The 13,210-nt window shown below is 40.1% G+C and overlaps 1 protein-coding gene across 7 annotated transcripts in view; it reads right to left on the reverse strand.

Moving 5' to 3' along the window:
* Positions 1 to 1,565: 1,565 nt before the first annotated feature.
* The window catches only part of LOC145994893 (uncharacterized), a 364,443-nt gene continuing 352,798 nt past the window's right edge, over positions 1,566 to 13,210 (reverse strand). For all 7 annotated transcript variants that reach the window (XM_083131352.1, XM_083131353.1, XM_083131354.1 and 4 more), the window contains 2 exons: positions 12,613 to 12,793; positions 1,566 to 2,906 (listed from right to left, as the gene is read on the reverse strand). In XM_083131352.1, the coding sequence (XP_082987478.1) occupies positions 2,733 to 2,906; positions 12,613 to 12,793 (355 nt within the window). In that variant the 3' untranslated portion in view covers positions 1,566 to 2,732. The remainder of the gene's footprint in view (positions 2,907 to 12,612; positions 12,794 to 13,210) is intronic.

Genomic DNA, 13,210 nt, shown 5'->3' on the forward strand with positions numbered 1-13,210 from the left:
TACGTGAAAATCCAGGACACTGCTGACCGGAAGCTATGGGTAGCGGGGGATGGGGGGAGGGGGACTGGACTCGACAAAGCTCTGTGTATGTAGTCCCGGTCACGCTACTTAGTATTGACAATTATCTGTTCATCTTGTGTCAAACAACTTGAGAATGTTACGATGTTTACCTGGTTTTCTTGCAATGCGTTTTGAAAAACGAAAATTTGTCTGCAGTCCCATCGGGTGTGTGGAATTACGTAATTGCCTTCCCGTCCTATACGTCTCGAATTTAGGAAAATAAAATATGTCTGAAGACATTTTTATGAGGAAGCGGATAGAACAAGTAATCTAGTAATTTTACTAAGGGGGGGTTGGAACCGTTGAACCCCCCCTTAAATACGCCCATGACTGTCCCGCATTATGCTTACTTTTTTGTAGTCCTTTCCATGGCCGAGACCATGTACACTCACCGGCAATAAAAATGGGACACTATTTGTGTTGCCTACATCTGCGGCTATGAACGAATTTTAATACCAAATTTTCAATGGCAAGTTCCGTAACCGCCATAGAGTTAGGCAACACACACAACGTCTTTCAGGGAAATTGGTATTTCAAGAGCTGGGTGTTTCATTTTTATTGCCGGCCACTGTACATACCTAACCTAACATCGAAAGCATTCACCAGAAAGGTGTTCGATATTCCTGCGATAACTGGGACCCACAGAGTTTCTTTCATTTAAATCATCTCTCCAGAATAAATTTCTTCGAACTAGTGCTTTTTCCTCCGTCCCGCTACAAACCGGTTATATTGATTGTGCTTTGCCCTGCTACGCAGGACGTTCAGGGAAATAGTGGGTATTTTCCATTGAGTCTCGACGGAAAATCTTGTGAGTATTCAATTCGATGATGGCTTCCGTGTATTACGTTTTACTTGGAATCTGAAGCAAGTTAATTTCCTAGACCTGAAAGAGTAATTGTCACGGATCTTTTCCCATGCATTTCAGAATGATACGTCTACGCACCATTGGTTTATACGTCGCTTTTCTGGCACTTTTGGCTAATTGCAACGATGAGGATGAGAGATGATATGATGCAATGACACAAAGAACACCCGTTCCGGGATTGAACCCAGGACCTTTGGCGTCACAGCCAGCTGTGATAACCACTCCACCAAAGAGGTAGGCGTGGATTTTTCTGTTCGTAGGTTTTAGTACTGATGTGGAAAGCTGTTGTCGGAGAACGGAATAAAACCTTAATTCTAAAAAGTACTTTACAACTTGTATAAATACATGACAAGGGAAGTATATGAAGTCTGTGTGTAAATACACATAGATAGATAGATATAGTGGGATGCATAAGTATTACCACGCAAATTGTCCACACCATGTTTATTCTCTTCGTTTTACGTCATGAGAGCTTCAATCATTGAAACAAAACTCAAAACAAGCCGCTGACAACCCTGCACTAGCATGTCCTTAAAAACACGCAGGATGCAAGAGAAAAATTAATGAAGATATTCATGGACAATTTGCAGAGCAATACTTGTGCGGCCCACTGTACCTTGATCAGAAAATCACAAAAGCATATTATTAAAACCTGAGACTTTATTTCTACTGTTAAAATGTACATGATGATTCTTTCGTACACAAATATTCAAACACAACACGAAACACACATTCCATAAGCCCGACAGGTACTTCTTATAATGAAAATTCTTTTTTTACTAAAACTGTTATATTCTTGCTGCAGGTTTGCAAAATTTAGCCGAAACTACACGTAATGTTCGATTTTTAAAATATATATTAAAGTCAAGAGAGAGAGAGAGAGTAAGAATAATTTAACAGTTTAGATGTAAATTAAAACAGTCAAAACAATAAAAATAATTTAATGATATAGTTGCAGCAACAATGTTACGAGAAATCTCAACAATAAACACCCCGCTCTCATCCAAGTCACCACAGGCTATGGCGTGTTTGAACACAAACTTTTATGGAGAAAGCAAGTGGGGTATCTAACTACATACAACCAACCGTTACACAAATCGCCATAATTAGAAATGACTAGGTTTAACTAGGCGATCAGCAACAACAATCAATCATTCTTGTAATAAACATTGTGAAATCGCGCGATCAATTGTTTTAATGATACATCTCTACAGGAGCAGACTGTAATGTGCAAATGCGATATGAATATATACATGGAACAAAAATAATGTTTACGATACTCTAGTAATATGTTTTTGCCCCTAAATTTAAGTCACAAAATGCAAATGTTGAAATCACATCAGCAACTAAATCAATACTGGTAAAAATATGGAATGAACGAAGTACCAACATAACATGCAGAGCCACCTGGCCCAGATCCAACGTCTCAGCTGCACGAAACTTTGTTTTAGGACAACACAAACGGCTTGAATTCTTCTAAAAGATGAAAAGTACACCAACTTATTCTCGATTCCTAGCTCAATATGAGCAATAATCCACTATATACAACATTGAGCCTAGATTTCAGTAACGTTCCTTGGAAGATCACACCACGACTGTCAACTGTCTGCAATTCGCGGTGTATCTTACTCTGGCTTCAAAGATTAGGGTTTTTACACGTCGTTGTTTATACAAGCTAAACGATAATGATCACAGTAATACTATAATTACTAGCATGGTTGTTCGAGACACCCTATTCGTTAACGGGTAAAAAATCAAGTTAAAGTAGGTGTCTACGAGTCAGGAATGTAAAAATGTTTCTTCCTCCTCAGTAAACGTACATCTGCTTCAGCTGATTCCGACAGTCGGGAGGTATCGTGAACACTTCTGGGTTGTTCTTTCCCTTCACAAGCCGCCTCCATCGGCCACGAAGGTTCTTACGGAAACCACGGCAGAATCCAGGCCTTTCTGATGGCAACGGGTAAACTGACTGCTGGGTTTCCTGGAAGTAACAAAGGATAAAACAATTATGAATACAAGAGCCAGAAGAAAGTATATGTTAACTATTAAATAATTAAATTGTACCGAGTGATCAAAAAGTCACGCAACCCATGTAACATTTGTTTTTTATTGTGTTGCAGGTGACTTCATTACGAAGCCACAATGGCCGCCCAGGTCAACCGATCTCACTCCGCCGGACTTTTTCCTCTGGGGATTTCTGAAGTCTGCGGCCCAAGTAACACATCCACACACTTTGGATGAACTGAAGACGAATATTCAACGTACTGTGGACAACATTTCATGTGATACACTCCAGAGGATCTTCAGGAACATGATCAAAAGGGTGCACATGTGTGAGGAACTGAATGGTGGCCATTTCCAACATCTTTTATAGTCCCTCCATGGGTTGCATGACTTTTTGATCACTCTGTATTATAAAACTTAGCTATAATATACGTATTAGATCGACTGTCCATCCCAAATTTAATTGCAAATAAAAGACTTTCATATACTACTAATGATATGAACAATGATTTGCGTGACTAAGGAGAAGGCATGGACGTCCGGAAAGAGGGCAGAGGGGGCCATGGGCCCCTTGGAAAATTAAAGTCTATCAAAAATTACATATTTCACACAATTTCATTTCAGCCACAATGATATATGTTAATTATTGCACGAATATGATAACTTAAAATTGAAGCAATGTTTTTTGAAGGAAGAACACTATTATGGGAGAAAATTTGCCTTCTTTGCCCCCCTGGAAAACCTTACTTGCCCCTCCGTGGAAAAATCCTGTGTACGTCCATGGGAGGAGGGGCCAAAATTGAGAGACATTAAGAAGATAATAGTTTCCTACACAAAAATCACATCTCAATGCTAATACGTGTTCTATTAATATATTTACATACTTTATGGTAGCTGATGAAAGGCAATGAGAAAGAGAGAAGAAATAACAAGTCGGACTAATTTCTGTGTTCTGAGAATTACTAGGTTGACTGTCCTTAGATATGAGGCTCTTTGTTGTTCGTTCTTTGTGTGTGTTTTCGATATTATTCCCGTAAAGCATATTCGACTTCAAAACTACTTGTTTATCTTTTGTTGTTAGAACAAAAAAAACTATCCCCCTCTGAAAAGGTTTGGTGAAGGTGGGGGAATTTTAGAACAAGATCGTTGGGAGATTCCCCCCCCTGTCTCCCCCGTGATATCGCACCCTGACTATGAGTTAACTTGAAGCCATCGACCGAAACATGGGCGACAAACATGGCCGACCATGGAGCGCCATTGTAGACATTAAAGGGAAATGGGGTTTACTTTATGTTAAGTGAGTTTTTGTAGTTCTATGCGTCTCTTTAGGACCGATGTCAAAGAGGGAGGATATTGCCTTTTAAAGACGTCTCAAGGCGGGAACGGGGTTCATCATTTTTGCCTTGCCTCTTAATCCTCCATTGAATCAATTCATGAGGTTGACCTACTGATCCTGAATGCTGTAAGCATGCATTCAAAACATATTTGAGAATTTAGAATTAAACATATAATTTAAAATATCTGTATGATTCTTCGAATATGGTTGAATATGCTTCCCATCCAGGCCCGTAGCCAGAATTTTGTTTCGGGGGGGGGGGTCATCCCTTATCAGCAGCCACCACCTATAAGCCAAAAAGTGGGGGGGGGGTAGAAACCTTGAATATGAATTTCTCAGTATTTTACAACCTATTATACAAGATGTCTAATCCTGCTAATTAATTAATTAATTAATTACCACTATGCAATATTTACATTAGATATTTGTAGAAATTCGGGGCGGTGGGCTTCAGCCACCCTAGCCCTCCCCGTGGCTACGTGCCTGTCCCATCGGTACCTGATTTCTCGAGCATTGCTGAACAATGATTACGCCAGGGGTGCATTTTCCGATGGAAGAGCACATCACTAAATATCAAATAAAAATGTAAATTATGGGCTGAAATAGCGTTTATTTGTTGAGTATTCCTTGCTTGATGAGAAGGTGGTGGAAATGTACCCCCCCCCCCCCCCGAGTGGCGTCTGCTCCCTTCAGGTGTTGCCATTGTCGCTAACTTGTCTAAGAATTACGCGCACATAAAGAACTTTTGATTCTAATAGCACAGTTGCATTTTTATACAACATTCAACATTTTAAACCAGTGGCGGCGATTAGGTTCCAAAATCGGGGATGTGGGGGCAAGGATATTTACTTTCCCTTGGAACGTAAGTTTTAGTATAGTGTGGGGGCAAAGTGGCAAAAAAAACCTGACCCCATGCTTTTAAACATAAGCATTACAAGCAACGGAATTAGATATAATATAGTACGAAGCTTATCGCTTAATACAGTAGCTTCCTTATTTTATGTTCCTTGCATTCTGTTCAGCGTTTATTTTAGTTTTACAGTCAAGGATAACTACCGCAGTTTTCTGTTCCGCACTATTTTCGTTTCGAGATAATTTGCGTATCCAATGAACTTGTAAACGAACGAAGACAGCACGTAATATGACCATAGCAATACATGCACGCGCAAGACTTAAGCGGCCTTGGGTGCATATTCCTATAATGCTTCCTTTGTTTTTCGCTACCACAGTAGCGTGGGTGCAGATAAGAGTGAGGTCTTGCTTTCTACGATAAAGGAAAATAACCTTCTGTTCCCTTTACATGCTCGAGAATGGTGCGAAGTTGAATTCTGGCTTGACATGGCGCATTTCGCCTCTCCATCGTGGAGTGGTGGAATAACCGTGCAAGGGATTAAGAGGGGAAACTGTCTAAGCGCGAAAGGAATTACAGCGAAACGGATTAATCGCGAGATCAAAACTGAACACCGGAATAAGGGCGAAAGGAATTGCAGCGAAACGGATTAATCGCGAAAGGTACAGCCGAGAAACGGATTAATCGTTGAATTAAAATTTCACGCTTAATCCCTTTGGATGTTGTTCTGGCAATCCTCCACAGTATACGAAACGCAATTCAGAGTTCTTCACCTCGATACATACGCACGGAGATAAACCGACACACTTGACTAATGAGATAAATACCGCCAATGTCATTATATGAGCTCCTACATTACAATAGAAAGATTGCTCAAATCTCAGGTGACAAGAGGTCTAGATATTGGACAAGTAGGCCTATCTCCGTGTTTATCACTTCGTGTGGAGAGCATCGAACAATGCACCTCGAATTCTGTACTTTCATTGAACAATAAAAGTCAATATCAGCAAGGCAACAAGCAATCTAATTTCCTCAATCAGTACAAAGCAGATTTCAATTTTTAGAATAATTGCATTCATCGCTTATTCCTATTAGGCATAGTTTTTACATTTTTGATCCTCAAATGTTTTTGACATGCCCGTTCATAAATTCACGCTGGAAACTCATCAGCCACAAATTATCTGATATCTATTTCGGATGCAACATCAGAATATCCGGATAACATTTTATCTGGATTTGTCCATCCCTATGTGTAACCATCTTGAGGAAAACCTGGGTTCGAGTCTAAGGGTGGGCAATCTCAAAAATAAATTTTCCCGCCAATATTCCTTCATAAGAGGCGAACCAGTCGGAACCAGTGTGGGCGAGACTCGAACCTGGACATTTTGGTGGACAGGCCATGTTAGATTGTCAAAGGCCTTGATTCGAGATTCCCATGTCGCACACATAGCTTTTCAAAGTTGAACGAATTCATACGTTGCTTTTTTTCGTATCTTTGATAGTGTAGTGACGTTATGTTTCCTTATTCGTTCCAAGCAATGATTCAGTCTAAAAGCCGATTTCACCAATTGTATCATCAGATACAAAGTAACGAGTTCTATTACGCACACCCGAACACGTGGTTTCCGGTGCAGCTTCGTCCTTCATAAAAGCTCATCAGTAGAAACAAGCGTTTGCAGGAAATTCCTTGACGGTGATTTGTTTAAGCAATAAATTTTATTACCGCTAATGACCACAATGAGCAGCGGGAACAGGTAGCGGAAAGGATCGGCTGCATGGGCTCCGGGACTCTGGGATTCAAGGCACGAATCAGGTGCATGGGGTGCTCACAAGGTCAAGTTCAAACATTTCAACAGCAGTGTTGCCAACGCTTGGGCAAAAAATGTCTCAGTGCGCCAGAAAAAAAAAATAGTGGCGAGGCAAAGGGGAGGGTATGAGGTGGTATTCTGGAGGGCAACTGTATTTAATATACGACTAACAAACCAAACTCCATAGAGCAACAGTTCTCCGAGACTCAGTACCTTCAAAGCGGCTTTTTGGCACATCGAGTCCCATCGCCGCTGTTCTCTGGGGCTGTCGAGACCGGAGCCCGCTATTTCTTTGCCCTCACGATGTTGGGTCATCGAAATTTTGGAAGCTTCACATCGAGTTTCGAACCCAGGACCGCTCGAAGCAAAGGCGAAAGCGCTAACCATTTGGCTACATTTATCTATGAACTATATATGTATTCCGAACACAAGCCACTACAGGCCTTAATAAACAAACATTTTTCGGACAATAATGCTGTTTTTTAAATTTAGTTTGACCAATATAGCAAACAAACGGAATACATACAGTTCAATAATTATATAGTTACGCTAGAAAAAGAAGCGAATATCGTGAACACTACAATGAACACCATGTTAGAGTAAAACACATTGATGTATATTTGCTCTCACACAACTGTTTTGTCTACTGACTACTCCCTCGCTACATAGCACTGTGATCGTCAGCATCCGAATTAAAGTAAGTAATTAATTGAATTAATGCGTATTTATGTTACCGTCAACGAAATTACAAAATAATACATCTTAATGGAACAAATTATAAAAAATGAAATCAACAAAGTAATCGGATCTAGAGTACATATTGTTAACTTTTTCTCACTTTATAAATTTCGCATTTATGGCTTTCCTTTTCGACAATGTTGTCAAATGAATTCATACATTCTACAAACTGTTCTTTAACTTTGGAAGTGATTAAAAAAGAAAGAGAAGTTGGTGTGACACTGGCTAAGAAGAAACCTGCCTGTTAAAAGACGCTTTGGAAGGTATGGTTAAATGATAAAGGATTCGGGGAAAAATAAGATGATCGATAATATTTGGCTATAAATAGGTCCAAAAGTGATCATTGAAAAAACACCAGGTTTAACGCGTTGGCTCTGCAGTTGGCAACTCTGCTACGTTCCTTTCCTATGTTGCACTGCAAGTAATGCATATTCCAGAACTTGCTGAGCACACATGCTCCTTTTTCCTAGCAAAATAATGCATTCCAGCACAATTGTTATGTAACTACATTAGATGAGGTTAGTGACAGCAGTTAGGCCTAATCGCCAAGTGACGTGGCTAACAACAACGATCAAAACAAGTTATCTATGCGTGTTCACACGTCATTGCTGACATTTCTTTTACTTTTACTAATGGTGACGTCAACAATGATACTACATCCATTATAGTGCAGCACAATCTACAAGCACCCTTTTTTCTCACGAGAGAGTGAAGACAAATAATTTCTCGTATTGAAATTTGCTTATTTATCGTCGCTTTCTGCCTCTTTAGGCTAATCGCTAATGAGCGATGAAATTAGTACGGTTAAACTAGGAATCGGTGTGCACTGTTCAACCACAGCGAAGAAAGGTTAATTTGACAAAATCCTCTTTCCTTGTTGGCTACTTCGAGGAGGGTGGTTTGAAACGTTGCTGCTTTTTGCCCAAAGAGGGGGGGGGGGGCAGGGTTTTTAATCATTGAAGACTGGTGTGGAGGGGAGAAAGATCTTAATCTACAAACCCCTCCCCCCACAAACATATATAAAAATTATACGATAGCCTATACATATTTATAATGTTATTAAAAGTAAAAATAATTCACTACATTAAAAATATATTATTATTATTATTAATTACACAAAGAAATTAATTTGTTACTTTTATATATATCAGATATTATAAAGTAGCAAACTAATTCCTTTTCTAATTGGTTAAAGATGTTAATAAATTATGAAACAGTTGAAGTGGTTTTATTATGTTTTATATAGTTTTTGCTTTATGTTAATATAAATCAATTAGATCTCATAGTTATTATTTTCTTGCATTCTTCTCTTACTTTTATTGTACATATTGATGTAGATTTGTTAAAGATCTCTTGATTATTGATTGATTTGGTCTTTTAAGTCCACTTTATGCACAGTAAGGCTAATCGGGACTGGGTCTACAGTTTAAAGTGGGATCCGAACCACTATGTGCCTCCACCGTGTATCGAACCCGGGACTCCTTGATTACAAGGCGACGACGCTACCACTGCGCCATCGGTGAGGCCCTAAAGAACTCTTGAGAGAGAGAGAGAAATCATTCAACACTCGCAACCACACAAATTTGTGTGCGTTTTCGGTATTATTCTTAGTGAAGTACATTTGGAATTAAAAGTACTTGCTTAGCTTTTGTTTGTTGTTACAAAAAATCTCCCCCCTCCCCCGGGCATTTTTGGTTGGGGTGATTATTTTAGCTAAGATTGTTGGTGGGGGAAATTCCCCTGCCACCCCTCCCAGGATTTCGCACACTGGAGCAGCGGTTGGACTAATTGGCTGTTTGACCGCAAGATCCTTCGTAGATAAGCGCGGCAATAGAGGGTCACTGCCATAAGGGGGTCCCCGTGCCGGGAGATACCGCGATTATGGGTAATACAGAAAATTGATGAAGCGACACGCATCGCGCATTTAATACTCAATAAGTGCGAACGTAAGATCATGAATGAATAGAATGCAGTATTTTTCAGCAGCTCCTATAATTAGCCTTTCGTTTATATGGTTGTGCGCTATTGAAATTATTGTGAAACGTACCGGAACCTTTGTGTCCCGAAAAAATGCACGTACAAGCATTTCTCTCCACATTGCAACAAGGATTGTTGAACAATCATTGGAGACTCATAGTGGGTGTGGTGGTAGGGAATTGACACATTCACGATCTCGGCTATGGTGGAGTTGTGATCAACACTAAGCCCAGACCGCCTTTACCCCACTGGACTGTTCCCAGGTACCCCATTTATTAGGCTGGGTGAACCCGACCGCCTTATGCAAAGACATACGCCTGAGATCACTTACGCCAGGAATCGAACCAATTACTTCTTCGTAGCAGTCAGGCACCCTACTTACTGAACCACTGCGTCTCTCTCTCTCTCTTACTGTCCATACTGTCTTACTGGCCCTTAAGGGCTGTTGCGCCACGGTAATACACACACACACACATTATATGAGAGAGCGAGAGAGAGGGATTTAAAAATAAGTTTTCACAAAGAATAGAGCCCTTCATATACTCATTCTTTCTGGATTGGGATATCCGATTCTAGTCAACTTGGATTGGATTTGCTTGCTTGCTTCAGTTTAAGTCCACTTTATGCACAGAAAAGCTAATCGGGAGTGGACCGACAGTTTAAAAGTGGGATACGAACCACTATGTGTCTCCACCGGGTATCGAACCCGGGAACCTTTCATTACAAGGAAACAATGCTACCACTGCGCCATTGGGAAAGCCTTTAATTAGTTTGGAGAGAGGGCAGAAAATTCCCGGCGCCTTTGACGAGACATTCCGCGTCTTGATATCGAGAAATGAGCATGTTCCGTTACGCATTCCTTTGGCGAGACAGGGTAAAAAAAATGCACAAAAGAAGCAAACAAAAAGATGTTATGTCTAAAAAGAACGGAAGCGGCTAATCAGCAGAGAGGTATTCCCGTTCCGTGTCCCATAACATGCGTAAAGGCAGGACTCATGACTCATGGGGTACGTCGCGAGAATTAGCAGGCGCTTCCTTGAAACACATTTGCTTTTCAATGGTCGAGAACTCACCTTGCCCTTGCATCTTTCCGCAGTCTCGTGGTCGTTTTGTCGTTAGCGTTAAATAAAATATCGATGCTACGTTACGTTGCCCTTGTGCAGCTTGTGTGAAAATGTGACACTGTTGGGGGTGCTCGATTCACCTTAGAAAACTGACGAGACACGCGTGGCAACTGTAGCGCAATCGTCCAGAACAAAAATGCAAATGTCGTGATCAAGAATGATGATTTTTTGACGTACTGTGGCCTGGCAACTTTCTCTGCTTGCAGCTTGAAAAACTACAAATGTCAACCAGAATTAGTGGTGCACAGGAATGATCTTAGACTCGTATTTACTTATACACGCGCGTGTTTCGACTTGATCGAAAGACAGAGGATGAGAAAGAAAGCAAAGATTAGCGAAAGGGAAACAGAAAGAGAGAGGTTACGAAAGAAAAGAGGAAGATAGAGAAACAGATAAACAGAAAGAAAGATAATAAGAGACTCGGAGAAAGAAACAGAAAGAAGTTAAGAAAAGAGAAGCAGACAGACTCAGAGAAAGAAATATATATAGACAAGGAGAGGAAGAGAGGTTAAGATAGAATAGTGGAAACTAAATAATAACCGAAAACTATAAGACATAGTATTTCCCAGTAGAAATTCATAATAAAATAAATACCACAAAATTAAAAAAATAAACTTAATACCTCCAAAATTAAATCCTTAGAATAAAATCCAGCTAAAAATGGAATTCCAAAATAAAGCAAGACTAGAAATTATTATACAAGAAATAGTTATTAAAGAAACAGGCAGAAAGAAAGAAAGCAATAGATAATGACAAAGATATAAAGAAAAATAGACAGAAAAGAGGAACACAGAATCAATGCAACAATCGTTACTCTGTACAAGTAACATCAACGCAGTATCTCATCGAATCCACGATAAGACCGAACGCCTCGGTGTATTTCGCCAACTTTCGAGGTGAATGCAGCTGTTTTCATTGAGGCTGAATGAAAGGTTGTCAGTCAAAATCCTTTCAGGCAAGGGCATCATTTATGCGATAAAAATACTTGGATCGGAAATTACTTTCAATCCACCTATTAGTGTACATATCTTATGTATAACTAGTCATTCCGCAACATCTCTACGCTTCAGTAAATTTTACAATATTACTGTAAAAAATAACAATAAAGCATGAAAAATTACCAATATTAAATGGCAAGGTTCTTCTTGATCCCCCCCCAAATCATCATCGTCACTAGCTACGATGCCAGAGGTCCCATGTTCGAAACCTGGGTAATGCATGCCTTGGGTTTGTCCCTGCATCCATTTCATCGGTTCATTACTTATCCTCATCGTCGTGATTAATACAAAACTAGAAAAACGACGTTAAATAATTCAAACAGACGCTCGCCCGAAAGATGTCCTGGGTACGTTTGATATTATGCTAAATTCTTAAATTATATAGGTCTAATTATATTTCTATATTTTCACATTAGATGAATATGAAAATATTGTACTTAGTTACATTTCGTTTCGGCTTTCAAACTTTGCATTACAATTAGTAGGCTTACAAAATTCACAACATTACGACTAGTGGCTTACAAACGGTACTGCATTGACTCAAAAGATCACCAATGTATTCTAAAATGTCTTTTTTTTTGTCTTTCTTTGATTTGATACTTGGAGTCCCTTTTCTGTCACTTTTGGCCAATCGCGAAGATGAGGATGAGTGATGATATGATGAAATTAATGAAGGAACGCTCATGTTCAGACCAGGTTTCCAAATTAGGACTTCTGGCGTGTTTTATCTTTCTCTCCCAAAATAACGTGAAATACCATGTGTCAAGCCTTGAAACAAACAAATCGAGGTAAATAAAGACTGTTTATGAATAACACAAACCCAAAAGAAGCAATTACAATAAAAACACGTACCTGATAAGATGCTCTCCTTTGCGGGTGCATGGGGAAAGGTGGAGTGTACAATCCCAAGGAACTGCCTGTGTAATGGTAAAGATTCGTCACCGGAAGACCGTCAGTGACATCTGGTGGCGTGGATGTTGGATGCACGAAGACATCGTTCAGGTGTTGGCCATCCTCTCGCTTCCTCAGCTTGCTGGAAACGAGATGCATCGAGATTAGAGGCTTCACGAAAACAACTCGTTTCGGGCCACCCATTTTTGGATGCAGAGTTCTTTTATTTTGTAAGTGTTCAAGGGAAAAAACCGAGAGCACAGTTTCAGATCACAAAAGAGTCTTAAGAGATTCGTAACTTCAAAACAATAACAGCATGAAAGAGCGAGCGCTGTATTAAAAAAAACACACCAGTTTCACTTCCTACAGCCTATCGGCTTCCGTTCAAGAGCAACTATATGCCGCTCGCTTCTCGGTACGCCCTTTTAACATTGGATTTTGTATGACGTCACCTGCGTTGTGATACTGGCTCAAGTTATCGCGACCAATGGCCTTCCCGCTGAGCTTCTTCCTACAGCGAGGTTCGAAGGGAGGAGGGGGGGCGGTAGGATAACACGTG

This window comes from Lepisma saccharinum, chromosome 11 (assembly GCF_977018435.1).
Source record: "Lepisma saccharinum chromosome 11, izLepSacc3.1, whole genome shotgun sequence".
NCBI classification, from domain to species: domain Eukaryota; kingdom Metazoa; phylum Arthropoda; class Insecta; order Zygentoma; family Lepismatidae; genus Lepisma; species Lepisma saccharinum.